Source organism: Pantherophis guttatus, chromosome 16 (assembly GCF_059756535.1).
Source record: "Pantherophis guttatus breed Tessera chromosome 16, ASM5975653v1, whole genome shotgun sequence".
NCBI classification, from domain to species: domain Eukaryota; kingdom Metazoa; phylum Chordata; class Lepidosauria; order Squamata; family Colubridae; genus Pantherophis; species Pantherophis guttatus.
This window is the reverse complement of record NC_142078.1, coordinates 3,601,440-3,621,816: the sequence shown is the minus strand read 5'-3', so window position 1 is coordinate 3,621,816 and position 20,377 is coordinate 3,601,440. Positions and strand designations below refer to the sequence as shown.

At 40.7% G+C, this 20,377-nt stretch overlaps 2 protein-coding genes across 2 annotated transcripts in view; both read left to right on the top strand.

Moving 5' to 3' along the window:
* Nucleotides 1–7,904, top strand: part of LOC132709953 (uncharacterized) — a 29,385-nt gene extending 21,481 nt beyond the window's left edge. The window contains 1 exon segment of the mRNA XM_087879911.1: nt 1,576–7,904. Coding sequence (XP_087736037.1) covers nt 1,576–2,550 — 975 coding nt within the window. The 3' untranslated portion in view covers nt 2,551–7,904.
* LOC148111769 (uncharacterized) overlaps nt 1–20,377 on the top strand; it is a 332,684-nt gene that overhangs the window by 260,942 nt on the left and 51,365 nt on the right. The gene's annotated exons all lie outside the window — the stretch shown is intronic.

The window sequence follows — 20,377 nt, the reverse complement described above, 5'->3', positions numbered from 1 at the left end:
TGTCAAGAACAGAAATTTTTGCCTCAATTCTGATTGGAAATCTAGTTAGTACTATCTGTACAGTTTGGGGGCAATATATCCATCCGTCATGAACGATAACCGCAAAATACATCCCAGAGACAGTAAGAGGATTAAGTCAGCCAGGCCCTCCCCCCAAGCTGCCTTGCCAGCCCCTCCACAGACCCGCCACACGCACACATACACACACACACATGGATTCATCTTCTCCTTTCTCATCCCTCCTCCTTTCTGAAGGGCCCCTTTGGAAAACTACAGCAGAGGGGGAAATAACCTCCAATACTGACCCCTGCATATCTGGATTTTTCAACTTTTTTTGAGCCCTTGGATGCTCCATTTGACACACACATATATATTTTCCTCCTCCACCCCCTCCCCCTTTGGAGGGGGCTCCTGCTGCTGCTGCTGCCCAGGCCAGTGTGCCCTGCGATGTAGCCCTCCACCCACAGACTGGCAGCTTTTAAATGACTAACTTAAAATGACATATTAGCCCTTTTAACATGGCAGTCTATACCTCTTTTTTAAGGTTAAGAATGCTTGTTTTTCCCTTCTTGATGAAGGCTCTTTATTTGGTATGTGAGAACTTGCTTTTTCAGCAACTACACAACAGAGTATTCCGAGTGTCTCTAAATACATCTGCAACTTTCAGGAAAGACACAAACCCAGCTGGGAAAGACTGACACAAAAATTGGTCACGTGTGGAATTTTATCCAGAATCAATGTTTTCTGTTTGCGCTTCACAAGCACTCAATGTATTTTATGGTTTCATCATTTCTTTACTGACTTCTATGAGGAAATTCACTAGCAGGAACCATTGGCAGGAGGCTCTCCTCCTTAGCTCCTCTCTAACTGGAGATGGTCTCCTTTTCGGCATGAATTCCTAGTTCTTCAATCTAGGAACAAGAATTGTCCTGGATGAAATGGAGGCTATATAGATGTTTCCTAAAAACACATTTGCGAGTTGTAGGCTGTTATTTACTAGAATCCTGGACTGATTTTTACAAATCAGGCAGATATTTTCCTTTGTTTTAAAACAAAATAGGAGAATATTTGTAGCTCAGGATTCAAATGAGGGGACTTTTTAGCTCCCTGAGGCTCCCACACCCTTCCAGCAACTATGATGTTAGCTAGGAAGTAATGAAACGTGCAACGCGCCCTCCTCCTCTCTTCCCCCAACAACCCTGTGAGGTGGGCTGCACCGAAAGAGGGACTTGAACTCCGGGTCTCTTGCTTTCTACCCTGGTGCCTTAATCCATGGACCAAACTGGGTCCCCTTTATAGTCTGCTATAAGGTTGCAGCCCCAGAAGAGCCCCTGATCTCCGTCTGCCTCAATACAGAGCCGGGGTGGGGGGTGCGGGGTGGAGGAGGGGAGACTGGATCCTAAATTTCAAGGGAAAGGGCTTGTACTGGTGAAAGAGGAGCCCGGATGTTGCAGTTTGGTGCAGGGAATATTGGAAGTTGTAGTCTGTGGGGTCTCTTTCGGGTCTGCAAGAGGCGGGGTCTTGGGCCTGGGGAAGTGGACGCAACCGTGACCCTCTTCTCTTTCTCCCCTGCAGGAGGACGGAGGATGGCAGTGGATGCAGGAAAGAGGCGCCGCACGAGAGGAGGAGGAGGAGAGCGGTCCCAGCGGAGCAGCCCTGCCCAGTCCCGGCACGGCTTCCCCGGGAGACGGCGGGGAAAGGCCAGGGGGCTCCAGGGCTGCAGGAGGGATGAGCCCAGGGGGATCCTGGGAAAGGCGGTTGCCTGGAGGGCGATGCGGGGAGGAGGAAACGGGCAGAGACCCCGAGATGGGCCTGGAGGGCGGAGGTTCCTTCAGAAGACCCCCAAAGCCTCGAAGGATCCAGGAGGAAGCAAAGGAACATCAGTGCCCGGAATGTGGAAAATCCTTCAAAAGAAAAGATCATCTTCAAAGGAATCTAAGAATCCACACAGGAGAAAAACCTCATAAGTGTCTGGAGTTTGGAAAGAGCTTCAGTAGGAGGGAACGTCTGCACAGACATCAAAGGATCCATTCAGGAGAGAAACCGTATCAGTGCCTGGAGTGTGGAAAGAGCTTCAGTCAGAGAAGAAAACTTTCCCAGCATCAAACAATCCATTCAGGATAAAAAGCACATAAATGTCTTGATTGTGGAAAGAGCTTCAGTAGGAGAGGAAGTCTGCACAGACATCAAAGAATCCACACAGGAGAAAAACCACATAAATGTCTGGAGTGTGGAAAGAGCTTCAATCGGAGAGGAAGTCTTTACCTGCATCAAAGGATCCACTCAGGAGAGAAACCGTATCAGTGCCTGGAGTGTGGAAAGAATTTCAGTCAGAAAGGAAAACTTTCCCAGCATCAAAGAATCCATTCAGGAGAAAAACCACATAAATGTCTTGATTGTGGAAAGAGCTTCAGTAGGAGAGGAAATCTGCACATACATCAAAGGATCCACTCAGGAGAGAAACCACATAAATGTCTGGAGTGTGGAAAGAGCTATATTGAGCGTAGTAGCCTCAATCGACACCAAAGAATTCACGTCGGAGAAAAATAAAAAACACGCCTGAGTGTGAGAAGACCTTCAGTCACGGTGTATCTCGGGAATTGAATTGAATTGTATATTTAATTTGGCCAAATGTGAATAGAAACCCTAGGAATTCACCTAGTGCATATTCATGATCATTATAATAATTCCAATAAGAGGAATTATTGCTCTTTACTCCAAATGAGTAAAGAAGACAATAAGAGTAAATAATAACTGCCAAATAAGCGACTTTCTCAGGCTGAATAATAAAGGACTGTTTCAATTGTACATGCTAGATTTTTCAACTGGTCTACATTGTACCTTTTCACAAGAGACATGCCATTTCCCATGTGAATGTCCTTTTAATGCTTATGCTTAATATTATGGGATGTTACTGTCCATGTCTCTGATGTAAGTGTAACTTGAGCAGAGTGATTTCTTCCATGCAATCAGCTCTTGTATTTTTTTTTTCTACTGTATGGAGTATAAAATGAAACCCGATTCTGTGTCCTGGATTCCCTCTTTTCATTAAGGGAAATCTCTTTGCTACAATATTCTAATAAATTGCCTTTAAATTTACAGTCCCAGACTGTATCTCAGGAATTGAACTGAATTGAACTTTTAATTTCGCCAACTGCGAATAGACACACAAGGAATTTTTCTCCAGTTCACAAGCTCTCAGTGTATGTACAAAACATCAGAATAATGATATAATGATAACAATTCGAATAAGAGGAATTATTTATTTATCTTTTCTTCAATTGAGTAAAGAAGGGTTAATAATAACTGCCAAATAAGGGACTTTCTCAGGCTGAATAATAAAGGACTTTTTCTATTGTCCCTGCCATGATGGATCTGAAATGACAGGTGCTCTTTAATCGTATATTTATAAGCTGCTTAGAAGGTTTCACTTCCATTTTTACTGCTTGCCCTTCCCCCTCACACTTAGAGGCTGAGGGTACAGGTGCATTTCTCTTCCAACAATCATACAGTTTGTAGTCTACATACAGTATATTTGAAGAAAAATGGGGAAAAGGAATATTCCTGCCCTTTGCTTTATGAGTTATCTCATGGTTACTGTGAAACTGGATGTATCAATGCAGTGCATTTTATTTCAGCTTGCGGTGCTTGGATTCATTGAATGAGTTTAGCAGAAATGTAAATATTGCAGAATATACAGCTTCATGCTACATAACTAAGCTCCATTTCAACCTGAATAAACGAAATTATTAATGTATCTTAAATGGAAAATTATCTTTATGATTCTTGATGAACGTATCTTTTCTTTTATGTACACTGAGAGCATATGCACCAAGACAAATTCCTTGTGAGTCCAATCACACTTGGCCAATAAAAAAATCTATTCTATTCTATTCGAATATCCCAACTTTTTCTATTGTATGGAGTATGAAAAGAAACCCGATTCTGTGTCCTAGGGAGGGACACAGGCGCTGGGAGATCAGAGAAGGAGAAGGTGGCATGGATTGGCGCCTGGCTTTTCTTTGTTTTTATTTTCCATGTTTTAATGTGTTGTATTGTTTTTAAAACAGCTTTTGGGGAGCTGCAATGAGTTGACTGAATGGTGGGCAGTTAAAAGAATGCTTTAAATGACTCATTGGGGACCTCTTTGATTCCCCACTAGGTGCAGAGACTGGGTGTCCCCCAGTTGTCAGGATAAACTCCATTACTAGGCTTTCTCTTCATCAGCTAAATTGGCGTCCGCCTTCCTTCAAGCAGCCAGAGGGCGCCTGCACAAGTCCTGAGTCCCGCGTAGAGGTGAGGCAGGGGGGGCTCCCTTTGATCTTTGGGGTCCGGTCTCCCCTTTGGGGGCCCCCTCCCGCATTCTGACAGGCAGAGGTTGAGGGGCCCTTCTGGGACTGGGACTCCCTCCCCATCCAGGCTCCCTCCCTAGGCAAGGTGGGGGGGGAAGGTTGGAGGGGCACCCAGGCAGGTAAGAGGCCAAATGGGCATTTTCACCCTTGCAATACAACTCTGGTAAATTGGCTGCAAATAGAGGGAAGATTTCCCAGAGTCCAGGAGCCCTTCAGAAACCAACCCACCTCTTGGAAGGCACCTTCACTCTGATAACTGACGGTAACTGGCAGTTGAGCCTGCATGGGTGAGGTCATGAAGCCCTCAGAATTCCCTCAGAGATGGCAGGCCTCCCTTGGCCTCCTCCCAAGGCTCACCTGCTCCGCCTTTTCCACACCCACCAATGCCACGCAAATGTCTGAAGGAGGCGACCAAACCAATCACTCAAGCTGCCCAGTTCTCCTATTTTGGCACAAAAGGCAGATTTTTGTATGTAGACTGCCTCTGTCAAGGGAAGCTCCACTCTCTCTCTCTCTCTTTTTTTTTTTTTTTTGAGTATTTTTATTTTTATTTTTAAACAAACAATCATCATTAATCAATCAGTGTAACATCTTGGTACAACATTTATTTAAAAATTTAATTTTTTTAAAAAAAATTTATTATATTTTTATTGTCAAGGAATAACAAAAAAGAAAAAAAATCAATACAAAAAATCAATAGTAAGGAAAGAAAAAAAATTTTTTTCCCCCAACATGCTATACAAATGGAAAGGAAGTTTTAGGAACTTGAAGTCTTCAATTCTTCCAGAAATCTCTTTGATAAGGTACTGGTGCCGATTCATCCAATCTCCCAAGTGCAAAGTCCACAAATGGTTGCCAAGTGTTCCAAAAAACATTTTCTTTATATATACCACTTCTAATTTTAATATCACAAGTCAATTTATCATTTAATGCAAATTTCCATGTTTCATTGTACCATTCTTCTAATTTTAAGTCAACATTTAATTTCCAATATCTAGCAATTATAATTCTCCCCATTATAACCAAAATCCTCACCAATTCTCTTTCTCCAGTTGTTAATGTTGTTTCATTCAATATTAATAATAATATGGTTTCCAATTTCAATTTGACCCTCTTCTTAATTATTTCAAATATTTCATTTTCTATCCTAGACCAAAAAAGTTCAACCCCATTACATTTACACCACATATGAGCATATGTCCCGAGTTCCACTTTACATCTCCAACACATTTTATCCACTTTATTATCCATTTGAAAAAGTCTTATTGGGGTCAAATACCACTTCCAAATAACTTTATAATTATGTTCTTTAATCCTTATTGGTAATGTCCTCATTATTCTGCTAACCCAATTCATATTCCAATTTTGATCAGAAATTTCAATACCCAGTTCTTTTACCCAATTCTCTTTCATTACCCTTTGTGAATTATTATCAGAGTTAATAATTTTATAAATTTTACTAACTAATCCCTTTGGCCCAATTTCATCTTTTATTATTCGAGATGTCAAATTTTCAAATTCCGTTTCCTTTCTGCTCTCATCGTTCCTTTCTTTGCATTTCCTATTCCATTTATTCATTTGAATTCTTTCAAACCAATTAATGTTTAATTTTCCATAAATTTCCTCTTTCCTCATTTCATTTTCTATAAATTTCAACCATTCACTAATTGTTTCCACTTTCTCTTCTATTATAATCCTCTCTCTGTTACTATTTAATTTCATTGGGCAATTCTCTTTCAGTTTACCTAAATACAATGCGTCTGGTATTAATTTTTTTGCTACTCTGTCCCAATTTTTAGTCAAACTATTTAACCAATAATTGCAAATTTTAACCTTACCTTTAAAATTTTCCAAAAACCATTTATAACCGAACTTCTTTATTTCCTTCATTTCCAAATTACCCCAAAGTTTAACATCTCCTTTTAAAATTTTTTCTACTGTTTTTATATTAAATGCTCTATAATAGTTTAATAATTTTGGAATTCCTAAACCACCTTGTTTTTGGTTCTGATACCACATTTTCTTAATCAGTCTTGGTTTTTTATCCCCATTACAAAATTTATCTAATTTTTTTTGATATACTTCAATGTCCTTCTCGGTTAAAAAAATTGGAAGCATCTCGAATAAAAAGTTAAATTTAGGAAGTAACATCATTTTACATAAAGCTACTCTACCAAACCAAGATAACTTGAGTTTTTTATATTTCCCAATTTTCTCTTCAATTTCTTTTGTTACTATGTCATAATTTAGCTTCTTTAAATTTTTAATTTTAAGTGAAAGTATAATACCTAAATATCTTAAATTATCCTTTATCCTAATTCCAAATTGATTTTGTAATTTTTCTAATTTATTTTCCCTATCAATTTCCATTAATAATTCTGATTTTGCCCAATTTACTTTCAAACCAGTCATATCTTCAAATTCTTCCAAATGTATTTGAACTCTTTTTATATCATTTGTAATATTATTTAAAATGACAAGAGTGTCATCTGCATATAAATTAACTTTGACGCCTTTATAACCTATTAATTCTGAATCCTCTTCAATCAAAGTTGTTAAAATTTCCATTGCTAATAAAAATAGGGTCGGAGACAGAGGACAATCCTGTCTTGTCCCTGCTTCCAAATTTATATCTTGTGTAAATATACCATTTACCTTCACTCTTGCCGTACCCCTCTGGTACAATTTGGAAATAATATGAATAAATTTATTACCAAATCCTAATGCAGAAATCATTTCTTTTATAGTATCCCATTGTATAGAATCAAAAGCTTTAAAAATATCCAAGGCAAGAATACCTATCTTATCACCATTATTCTCAGCAATATCAATAACATTTAATACTCTTCTAACTAAATCACACATATAACGCCCTTTAACAAAACCTACTTGATTATGGTTTATATATTTATCTATAAAATTATTCAATCTATTTGCTACAATTGCAGTAAATATCTTAGCATCTTGGTTAATCAAGGAAATGGGCCGATAGGATTCAATTTTTTCTAGATCTTTACCTGGTTTCGGGATTAAGGATATAATTGTTCTATTCCAGGACATGGGAATATCATCTCCATGTAATATCTTATTATACAATATCTGTAATTTTGGGATCAAAATTTCTTTAAACTCTTTATAAAATTCTGCTGGTAACCCATCCTCACCTGGAGATTTTCCAAGTTTTAGCTTCTGAATCACATCTTTAATTTCCTCAGAGGTAATATCCTTTTCCATTTTTTCTTTATATTTATTATCAATTTTCTTCTGACCATATTTTTCTAAGAAATTTTTTAATTTACAATTATCAATTTCTTTTTTAAGATATAATGTCACAAGTAAATGCCTTATTCTCCATTATGTAAATAGTACATGAACAGGGTATCAGGGGTTAACTTATTCTTCACCTCTTAATGTATTCATATTTCACCACTCCCATATCTAGCTCCACCCATTGTATATATAAGGAGATGCATACGTCCATTCTGTGCTTCTATCTGTGAATATTCAGTGAATATAGAATGCCTTATGTAAATAAACAGTGATTTATTTGAATTTATAATTCTCAACTTATTTATTGAGCCTGATCCTGAAAATATCGTAACAATCTGGTAGCAGAGGATGGTTAAATTGACTCAATAAAAACTTAAACATGTCTAAAAGAGATAGGCCCAACACCAGGGCATACAGCAAAGAAATGGAAGCGGATCAAGAAATAAGCGATGAGTCCACGAATGCAATTTCGAGAGAATCTGAAGAATACACCACAGACGACGAAGAAATAATAAATGAAGATGATGACCTGGTTGTTACCCTATCACAACCAATGGAATCAATAATCCTGATGAAGGACATTATACAAGACTATGGTAAAGTTTCAGGTTTTAGACTGAATCCAAAAAAGACTAAAATGATAGCTAAAAACATGACACAAGATCGTAAACATGAGCTTGAAAGGAGGGCAGGTTTTGAGACTGTACCTAAGGTAAAATATCTAGGAGTTCAGGTTGCAGAATCAAACATGAAATTGTTTCAGAATAACTATGAGGTGTTGTGGCGAGAGGTGCAGAAAGACATGGAGACTTGGAAAAAACTGCAGCTGTCTCTACTTGGAAGAATAGCAGCAGTTAAGATGAACATTTTGCCAAGATTTCTTTTTTTGTTTCAAATGATTCCGGTGCTTAAAAGTGATAAACAATTGAAAGTCTGGCAAACTGGACTCAATAAGTAATAATGTGTGGGGGATCCCCCCCCTGCTGCCTTCCCTTCCTGCTTCTTTGAAGCCATCCTGCCACGTAGTCTGGATTTTCTAAAAAGGGAAGTTCCTTTTCCTTTCCCTCCTGCACAAAGACTTCTAAAAAAGTCCCCCAGATTTGATCAATTAAAAGCTAAAGTAAAACAAAGTCCAATATTAAAAAGGGAGAAATTTTCCACTTGCTTCTCTTATAGCAAACAAGGCAACTTTGCAACAACTTGGAAACTTGTAACACAAAATAACTTCACCAATCCACACTCATTGGCTCGTTAACTTTAAGGCTAAGCGCCATGTTTTTTTCAAAGCACTTTCACTCACTCAAATTTGTCTCAGTTTGAAAAGTCAACAAAGCGCTGATACTTGCGTTTCCAAGTTTCAGGGTTCAGATAGGTTCGCTGTTTGTTAAAGCTGATTCTTTTCAAATTACGTTTCCTGCAGCCGGCTTGTTTTGCGAAGGCAAAATCGTCCCACGTCGCCCGGAGTTTCCGCAGGTTGGGAGGGAGCCACACCCGTTCTCTCCCCAGAAACAATTCCCTGGGGGACAACGGGGGCTCAACCTGTGCCCTGCGATCTCTACTTCTTCAATCCTTGGGATTTTGAAGCTTTCAAGCCGCTTCTGAGTAACGAAGCGGCTCTACGGGCGGCGGGGCTGGCGGAGCTCCGAAAGGCACCGCCGTCGCCGAAGGCAGAGAAACCGGAAGTCCATGCTTACTTATTTTATGATGACAAAGTTGATAAAGTATTTAAAAGTCAATGTCAGCCTCAGCTTTTCTGCTTTAGCTGCCATAAGAAACGGGGAGGGATTAGGTATGGAGCAAAGGGGGGGAAGAGAGCAGGAGGGGGGTTTGTCTTTTTAGGAGGGGACTTCGTGGGAATCGAAACTGGATTTCAGAAGGGGATGGCTGACCAACTGTCTCGACATTCCTGATGGATGACGCTGCCAGACGTGTTGCCACCTGACCTTTGGAAGACCTTTAGATTGGCTGAGAAAATATAAACACGAGGGGGGGAAGAAGCTTAGTAGATGCATTTCGCGCGTTTTGATCACTTCCAGCTTTTCCTGGGCTGTTAATCTTTCATATTCAGTAAAAGTACCAAATTCTTCAAAATGCTTGAGTTTGGGGTTTTCTTTCCTGGATACTGAAGGAAGCATACCTGACATTAAGCTGGAAGTGATCCCAGTCATCCCGGACAAAACCCGAGGGGACTGAAAATCCAAAGTATGTCAGATCGAGGGAGTGATGAAGAAGGGAAGATGGGGGCAGCGAGTTCAACCGCCCTCCAGTCGGAAAGAGAAACTGCAGAATGGGTGGAAAAACTCCGTTTGGAGCCGGAGGAAGCTAGATGGTCCAAAGGAGTGGGGAGACTGCCGGACTGGGGGGAGAATCCCCGGGGAGTGACGACTCCCAGACCCCGAAAAAGGGAGGCAGTGTGGATGCAACAGCAGAAGGAACGTCTCATGATAGATCAAGCCCTGCAGCTTATCCGTGATGTGGAAGAAAGCAGAAAAAACCGTGAGTCTTTTGAAACTCCTGTGGAGAAGGGGGAAGCAGACCCCAGGGGGGAGGCCGAAGAGACAGCCTGCGGGGGAGAGGAAGAGTTTGAGGAGGGAACATCCCAGGCTTCGGCAGCTCGAGGGAGAGATGCAGCCGGCCAGAGAACCCCAGCCCTGCAGGGCCCCCCCGCAGACGTAAAAAGCCAAAAATCCCCCCCCCCTTCCTGGGAAGTTTGATGGAAATCCTAAAACCTTGGGATTTTTCCTGACCCAAGTGTGGAACCACATGCAGGATTGGGGGGAGGACTACGAAACCGAGGCGGCTAAAGTCAGAAGCGTTGCGAATGCCCTAGAGAGAGTGGCGGCTGAGTGGATGGTGGTTCTCCACAATAACAACTCCCTCCTGCTGAGAAATTACAACCAGTTCATGAGGGCCCTTAGAAGGCGTTTTGAAGACCATTTAGCAGAACGAAAGGCGAGACTCAGAATGAAGAGCATTCAGCAGGGCCGGAGGCCGGTGGCAGAATATATCCAAGAGTTTCGTGAACTGGCACCTTATATGACAGGCTGGTCAGAAATGGCTCTTTTGGAGAGTTTCAAGGATGGATTGAATGAAGAGATATATCGAGATTGCAGGAGCATGGGGGTCCCCGATGATTTGGATAGATGGTACATAGTAGCTGAGGATGTGGAGATCGAGCTGAAACGGAGCGAACTCCGAGGAAGGCGGATGGGGGACCAGTCATCCTCTTTCTACTGTAAGGGGGCGGCCAAGATGACTGGCGGGAAGACCGAATTCAAACCCAAGTCAAAGCCCTTCACCTGTTTCAAATGTGGGAAGGAGGGTCACCGGGCGGCCGAATGTTTCTCCAAACCACCGCCAAAAGCCACCAGGGCCAGCCAAAAGAAAAGCGATAAAATACCCGCCAAAACCCGCGGCACCGCCCTGAAAGGAGAAGTCGTTGAGTTCACTCCCCGGAACCAGCGTGAGTTGGGAACTCCGACCAACGATGACGACAGCGAGACGGACTCCGACTCTGACACCGACGAACGGGTGAGTCACACGGAAGAACCCTTACTCATCCCCGTAGAAGTAAGGGTGCCCTCCACAGGAACTCACGCGCAATTGTTAGCCCTGTTGGACTCGGGGTGCACTAGGTGCATAATTAGCCCCAAAGTAGTGGAGGAAATGGGACTGAGACTGAAAACTTTAAAAAGACCCATTGCATTTTGTCAATTAGATGGGTCGATTGCAGGAGGGGGCCCAGCTAGTTTTATGACCGAACCCCTTGAACTACAGTTGGGGAATCATGTAGAGAAGCTCAGTTTTATCGTAGCACCTGGCATGGAAAGACCCCTGATTCTAGGACTGCCCTGGCTTCGTAAATGGAACCCACGAGTAAATTGGAAAACAGGGGTCCTGCGCATCCGTACGGCAGACCCAACTCCGGAAAAGGAAGGCCCCTCCCTAAGGGACGACATAAGACCAGAAGGGGCAGCAGTAGCCATTAACTATATTGAGGGAGAAGAGAAAATTCCGAAGGAATATTGGGACCTCAAGGAAGTGTTTAGTGAAAAAGCATCGGATGCTCTGCCTCCCCACAGGGCCACTGACTGCACCATTGAAATACTCCCAGGGGTGAAGCTTCCCAAACCAAAAATATACCCCATGACACCTCGAGAATTGGGGGAGTTGCGAAATTTTATTGACAAAAACTTAGAACGGGGATTTATCGAACGAGCCAAACCCAAGGTAGCAGCGCCAGTAATGTTCCGCGAAAAGAAAGATGGATCCTTCAGATTAGTTGTTGATTATAGAAACATGAACGCCATTTGCGTGGAAAATGTCTATCCCCTCCCACTTATGAAGGACATGTTGGCCCATTTAGGAAAGGGAAATTTTTTTACCAAACTTGATTTAAGAGAGGCATACTACCGAGTGAGAATAAAAGAGGGAGATGAATGGAAGACAGCATTTAATTGCCCACTGGGATGTTTCCAATTTAGAGTACTCCCTTTTGGACTACAGGGGGCCCCGGCCGTATTCATGCAGTTGATCAACGAAGTGTTGCATGAGCATCTATATAAGGGGGTGTTGGTCTATTTGGACGATATTTTAATTTATTCTGACAACATGGCCGACCATATAAGATTGGTTCGAGCGGTCTTGAATAAACTCAGAGCAGCTGAACTCTATGCCAAACTTTCTAAATGTGAATTCCATCAAGACAAAATCGACTATCTTGGATATCGTATATCGCATGAGGGGATAGAGATGGACCCGGGAAAGGTCTGGGCAGTAATGGAATGGGCCGCACCACGCACCCGTAAACAGTTACAGAGTTTCTTAGGGTTTGCTAATTTTTATAGACAATTTATCCCCTCTTTCGCAAAAATCGCACTGCCAATTACAAACTTGCTCAAAACCAAAGGGGAAATAAAACCCAAACCCTCGAAACCACTAGAATGGACTATGGACTGTCAGGCCGCTTTCGAAAAACTGAAACGGTTGTTTGCAGCTGAACCTGTGCTCAAACACCCCGACATAGAACAACCTTTTGTAGTACAAGCGGATGCTAGCGACGTTGCCGTAGGAGCAATACTCTTGCAAAAGAATGAGAATGGAATATTACAACCCTGTGCTTACACATCCCGTAAAGTATCTGAGACAGAAAGGAGATGGGCCATATGGGAGAAAGAAGGATTTGCAGTTAGATGGGCGCTGTTAACATGGAGACAATTTTTAGAAGGGGCGAAACACCCTTTCGAGGTGTGGACTGACCATAAGAATCTAGAAGCACTAAAAACACCACGCAAATTGTCACCCAAACAGGCACGCTGGGCCCAACATTTCAAGCGTTTCAATTTCACTTTACGTTACCTTCCTGGGGGAAAAAATTTCATGGCGGACGCACTTTCCAGATTACCACAGTACAACAGCATAAAGAAGGAAGTGGTTCAACCAATGATCCCCTTAACACAATTGGCAACACCTGTCACTACCAGAGCACAGAGTAAAACCGATCCAGAACTCTCGGGGGATTTACTCGAAAAGTTACGAGAAGCGCTAAAAGCTGACGAGTGGTTTAAAATCCACTCGAATGAATGCACACTTCGCGACGGACTAGCTTGGGTTGGATCAAAATTGTATGTTCCGACCACATTAAGACCAACCGTATTGAACTATGCGCATGATGCCAAAGCCGCAGGACACTTTGCGTTTGTCAAAACTTTACATCTTGTTAAGAGACAGTTTTGGTGGCCTGCACTAAAAAAGGACATACAGGCATATGTGGCTAGCTGTCCAGTATGTGCCTCGGCTAAAAGACCTCCAGGAAAATCCCCTGGATTACTGCAAAGTGTGGCTAGACCATAACGCCCCATGGAAGGAAATATCTATGGATTTTATTGTGGACTTACCAGACAGTGAGGGCTGCACTGTCATTTGGGTAGTAACTGATTTGTTTTCCAAACAAGTACATTTCATACCTTGCTCAAAGATCCCTTCAGCAAAAACCCTCGCAAAATTGTTTATTCGGCAGATTTACCGACTACATGGGTCTCCAAAAAAGAATAATTTCTGACAGGGGTGTGCAATTTACTTCCAGTTTCTGGAGAGAAATTTTTAACATTGATAGGTTCCGCACAGGGGTTGAGTTCCAGTCACCACCCTCAGACAAATGGCGCTTGTGAAAGAACCAATGGGGTGCTCGAACAATACCTTAGGTGTTACGTGAATTACCAACAGGACAATTGGGTAGACTTGTTACCATTTGCAGAAGTGGCATATAACAATTCTGTACACAGTAGCACCGGATTCACCCCTTTTAAGGTTGCATCGGGCCAGGATTTTGTACCCATTCCCGAGTTACCTCAAGATGATCCCCAAAATCCCTCCTTGATAGATTGGATGGAACAACTAAGGAGCACCTGGACAGTGACTCGGAAGGCATTAGATGAGGCACACCGAGCTCATAAGGCACAAGCCGATAAGAAAAGGTCCCCAGCTCACATTTATAAAGTGGGGGATAAAGTCTATTTGTCTACCAAATACTTACAAACCACCCAGAGGTCTAAAAAGCTGGGGCCTAAGTATGTAGGACCATTCCGTGTGATTAGACTGATAAATCCAGTGACAGTTGAATTAGAATTGCCAAAAACCTTGAGACGGATACATCCTGTATTTCATGTTAGTTTATTGAAACCTGAACACTCATCTCCCCTAAGGGCTGATCATAGCAACCCTCCAATTCCCATCCTCATAGAAGGGGAGCAACATTTTGAGGTTAAGGAAATCTTGGACTCTAGAAAACACCATGGTAAAGTCCAATATCTGATTGCCTGGAAACATTTTCCACTATCTCAGGCTGAATGGGTAAATAAACGGGATGTCCGAGCTCCCAAGAAAGTACAACAGTTCTATGCCAAATACCCTGATAAACCTTGATCATTGTATATATTCTGTTTCTCTTTCTCTTTCTTCCTTTTATTTAGGACTAATGTCTCTTCTGCAAGAGGGGCCGAATGTCAGCCTCAGCTTTTCTGCTTTAGCTGCCATAAGAAACGGGGAGGGATTAGGTATGGAGCAAAGGGGGGGAAGAGAGCAGGAGGGGGTTTGTCTTTTTAGGAGGGGACTTCGTGGGAATCAAAACTGGATTTCAGAAGGGGATGGCTGACCAACTGTCTCGACATTCCTGATGGATGACGCTGCCAGACGTGTTGCCACCTGACCTTTGGAAGACCTTTAGATTGGCTGAGAAAATATAAACACGAGGGGGGGAAGAAGCTTAGTAGATGCATTTCGCGCGTTTTGATCACTTCCAGCTTTTCCTGGGCTGTTAATCTTTCATATTCAGTAAAAGTACCAAATTCTTCAAAATGCTTGAGTTTGGGGTTTTCTTTCCTGGATACTGAAGGAAGCATACCTGACAGTCATATACTTAGAGACTCTTTGATGAGAGTTTGGAAGAAGCACCGACTCAAATGGGATTATAAAATACCGCTATGGCTGGATCTTGGTCATACTTTGTGGAATACAAATATAATGTCACTCGGGGGGTTTTTATACAAAGAGGTTCTTTTTACAGATGCGGGCAGATGGCAGCTGAAGACATTGCAGACACTGTTGGATGAAGGGATTAATTTAACTTGGTTACAATATAATCAATTACAATTGAGATGGAAAGAGGACCAAAAAACTGGTATTATGTTGCATGAGGAAGAATTGGTTAGACATATAAAAGAGAAAGGTCCAATGCATATCAAAAGGCTTTATAATGTTTTGCTAGAAAGGGATTCAGAAACTGAATTAGTTAAAGATTGTATGATTAAGTGGGCACAAAATTTTGAAGAACCAGTGATGTTGGAAACATGGGAAAAAATTTGGGTTCAGAATGTTAAATTTACACAGTCGCAGAACCTGAGGGAAAATTTCTATAAAATGTTTTATAGATGGCATTTAGATCCCAAAAAGTTGTCATGTATGTACCCTAATGTTCAGCCAAAATGTTGGAGATGTGAATGTTTGGATGCTACGTATTATCATGTTTGGTGGACCTGTAGGAAAGTTAAGGCTTTTTGGATAAAAATTTGGTGGGTCATGCAGAATGTGTTGAAGAAAAAAATTCAATTCTCTCCACAATTGTTTTTATTGGGTATAGTTAAGGGTTTTACATCGGGTGAAACAAAACTGATATTGTATATGATAACAGCAGCAAGATTGTTGATAGGTAAATACTGGAAAAATGAAGCTTTGCCCACTATTGAGGAATGGACTTTGAAGATGGCCAGTTTTGCAGAGATGGCGAAGATTTCAGCATATTTAAAAGATTGTTCACAAGAGACTTATGAATGGGAATGGAAAAGATGGATAGAATATGTTCAGAACAAATATCAAACTAGAAAGTATCAAATAGCCTTTATTTGAAAATAATGTTTTAGAAGTATTTTAATGTAATGAGGTAAAAAGAAAAATTATACAGGGGAGGGAGGGGTTCAAGTTTATACATAAGTGTTATATTAAGGGTTTTTTTTTATGAGTTATGAGTATATTATAGGGAAGTCTGGGGGGAGGGGAGGGTTAGGGAGGGTTAGGGAGGTTGGGAAGTTTGGGGGGGTGGGGGGGGAAAGGGGTGAAAATGTAATTGTAAAACTTTTGCAATAAAAAAAAAAAAAGATGATGACCAAGAAGAAAACGAAATAGAAAACAACGAACTCAGGTCAGAGATACTAAAACTTTTAAAAAGCCAAAAGAGCGATGAAAGTCTCGTCGCGAACCTCCAAGATATACTAAAAAACAACGGAGCAGCGAGAGAGAAGCACATCGCTACTGAAAAATCAAAAGACTCAAAAATAGTGAGTAATATGCTTGCAGATAAAAACGCAACGAAGAAGAAAACCAACAATCCCGCACAAAATTTCGAATGGCAGCCATCTTGGTTTCAACAGACCCCTAAGATGAGCGAAGCAGAGCCAATCAGAAAGCAGGATTCAAAATATCTGGCGCGAAAAGCCTTACTCGATGCAAAAATGAAAGAAAAAAATATATATACCTCAGAAGAATCAGACACAGAGAACGAAGAAGATTCAATAGACATGCAAGTAAAGTCAGCAATGAAAACGCTTTTTGCAGCATTTGGACCGAAACTGAAGATCACTAAAAAATCAACAAAAAAACAAGCAAGCGAGCCAACGCCTCAAAATCTACCCGCTCCTATCCAGACGGCGAGAGCACCGACGCCTGAGCCCAGAGAGCCCTGCAGATACCGCCCCACGCCGCAGACTAATCCAAGGACCAGCGCCTTCAGCGAAAGAAAACGTGCGCCCGCTATCACCAGGACTCCAAAGATCGAGCCGGAGACTGATTCATCGGAAGAAGAACAAAGCGGGGGAGCTGCAGCAGCGAGAATCTCTCACGATGACTCCAGGAACGAAATGAGCAACGCGCATGCGCAAGACTACGCAGACAACTTCGGAAGACATGAGATGCGGAGAGAATCATGCAAACTCGTTGCGAGCATCCCCACGCCGTTTTGCAACTTTCATCATTTGCAAGACCACGGACTACCTCCGGTTGTAAGTAATGGACCCAACAATGTTGGGAATTTACCCAATGACTTCCCAAAGCTGAGAATAGATGGCATTAATTTGCAAGAATGGTATCAGCAGCTCCAGGTTGTCTTTATGAAAGAAAATTTACTCTTTTTTATTACTAACCCCCCAAAAAGACCTTGGACTCTAAAGTTAGATTGCCTACACCATAGAGCATTCTTCTTATTAATTTCCAGTGTATCTCCTGCCATGTATCACAGTATTAAGCAAAATCTGACTGTCTCAGAAATTATTCAATGCATGTTTAATTTATTTCACAGTGAAAGTGTAGCCACTACCACAAGAATGTCTAAAGATTTCTTCTCTTCTAGGATAAAGCCAGGGGTTACCATAAGTGAACATTTAATATCTTTAAACAAAATTAGAGCAGAACTGCACTTAAGGGGGGAGGTAATTTCAGATCAAACGATGAAAAGTGTTATCATCAACTCACTTGACCCATCATGGGATAATTATATGTCACATTTAGACACAATCAATCTAGGATACTTATCCATAGAAAGTCTATCTAACAAGTTAATAGCTGAAGACAATTCAAGGAGGAGTCGTTATAACAACCACATAGAACACAAACAATATAAAAAGGTAGCATTTCAAGAAAGATATCATGAACCATTTGGATGCCACAACTGTGGGTCCAGAGAACATAATAGGAGGGATTGTCCTAAAATTCTAAGAGAAAGACATAGGTCAGAATATAGAAATAGGTACAACAACAGACAACCTTCCATTGATAGACATAGGTATAGAAGTCCACTCAACTATAGAGAACATAGAGGGGGCAGAGATAATTCAAAGGATAGAAAGTCTGGCTCACTGAATGGGCTAAACAAACATGACAATATTAACATACAACAACCAGAGAACAACAATTGGCTTATTGATTCTGGAGCAACACTACAAATAATAAAAATATATTATCTTCTTTTGTAGAAGATAAATTTGTAATCAAAGTAGCTAATCAAGAAAAGGTTCAAGTAATAGGTAGAGGGAATGTAATCTTACCTGGCCTAGGAAAAGTAGAGGGGGTATTACTAATACCTGAAATACCTCATAACATACTTAGTGCAATAAAACTAAGCAGAGATTCTGACATTAACATTGTGTTCTCAAAGGGAAAGGCAACATTAGAGAAAAACAGAACAAACATAGGCACAGTAATAATCAAAGGAGGTCTACCTTATTTAATGACAAAGGAGAAATGGTTAAACAACATTGATTCAAATATGGAAGATGACAATGAGATAGATAATGGAGACAATAGTAACGGTGACAATGAGGAACATGAAGTAACTCATAATCACAAAGATACACACAATGAAAAAAAACCTAAAATAGGTAAACCAATTCACGATGAATGTGCTCATGTCTTACATAGGAAATTAGGACATGCCAGTTTTCCTGTAGTGCAAAAGATGACTGAATATGCAGAAGGTGTTAAGATAAAAAATTGTGAAAACTATTTGGAATGCTCAGTATGTAAATCTACAAAACTCAAAACTAGTCCCAGACCTAGAAAGTCAACAAGATCAACTAACAAAATTTTTGATTTGGTACACATGGATCTAGTTGGTCAATTCACACCTACAATTGCACCAAAGGACAAAACCATAATTGGCACTAGGTGGATATATAAAATTAAAAATTTAGAGGGAGGCAATACTCTATACAAAGCTAGATTAGTTGCACAAGGTTATGCACAGAAATATCCCGAGGATTATACAGATACATACTCCCCCACAGTAAGAACAGAGAGTGTCAAGACAGCTCTGGTTATAGCATCAGCACTCAACCTCGATGTGTTCCAATACGACATACAGACTGCGTATTTACATGCAAAATTAGATAAAGAAATATATGTAAGGGCACCCCACAGTCAATACACAAACAAAAATGAAACTTGGTTACTAAATAAAAGTTTATACGGGTTGAAACAATCTGGTAAACAATGGTATGATTGTTTAGTAAAAGTACTCAAAACTATGAATTTCAATGCCACTACTGCTGATAATTGTTTCTTTGTCAAAAAAGAGGATGATTCCCTAGAATTTGTATTGATCTATGTGGATGATATTTTGTACATAGGTAAACATAATGAGAGGAGAGAAGCATTTGTAACAAAACTGAATGAACATTTTTCATTGAAATCTTTGGGTAAAGTAAATAAGTATCTTGGTGTTCAAATCAGTAAAACCAGAAGGGGATTTAAGCTTTCTCAAAAGGACAAAATCATAGAGCTCTTGAATAAATGTAATTTAAGCAATGCTAAGCCCTGTGATACTCCAATGCAAACTGATTTTTTGAAGAATACAGACAAATCATCCCCTGAATTCAAAGACAATACATTTTACAGGTCAGTCATAGGTTCACTTCTTTATATCTCCAATTGGACTAGACCTGATATTGCTTTGCCTCTCAACTTATTGTCCAGACACGTTAGCAAACCATCACTATACCATTGGGAAGCTGTCAAAAGGATATTAAGGTACTTGAAGAATAGTTTAGACTTCTGTTTGTTATTGGAACCTAATACTGTCAAAGAGCCCATCCTCACATGTTATGCCGATGCGGATTGGGCTGGCGATACCTCATGTAGAAAAAGCACATCTGGTTATTTATTCTTCCTTAACGGTTGTCCAGTTTACTGGTATACTGGCAAACAAGATCTAGTAGCCACTTCAACAACAGAGGCAGAATACGTTTGTCTATCTAAGGCAGCAAATAACCTTGTATGGTTTAACGATTTACTTTCTGATATTTGGAAGAAACCCATTTTGCCTTTTATTATGCATGAAGACAATAAAGCTGCTATCAAAATATCTAGGTCTGATGCTATTGGACAAAGGTCCAGACATATAGATATAAAGTTTAAACATGTGAGACAATTATCTCAAGATGGATTTATCAAAGCAGTTCATTGCGAAACATCAGAGCAAATAGCCGACATATTAACAAAGCCTTTGCCGTCTAAGCAACATAAATACTTGACTTCTAAATTACATGTCTTATATTGTTCTGAATCTGATTGTAATTGTTGTAATATATCGAATCGGCATTTAGAGGGGGATTTGTCACAAGTAAATGCCTTATTCTCCATTATGTAAATAGTACATGAACAGGGTATCAGGGGTTAACTTATTCTTCACCTCTTAATGTATTCATATTTCA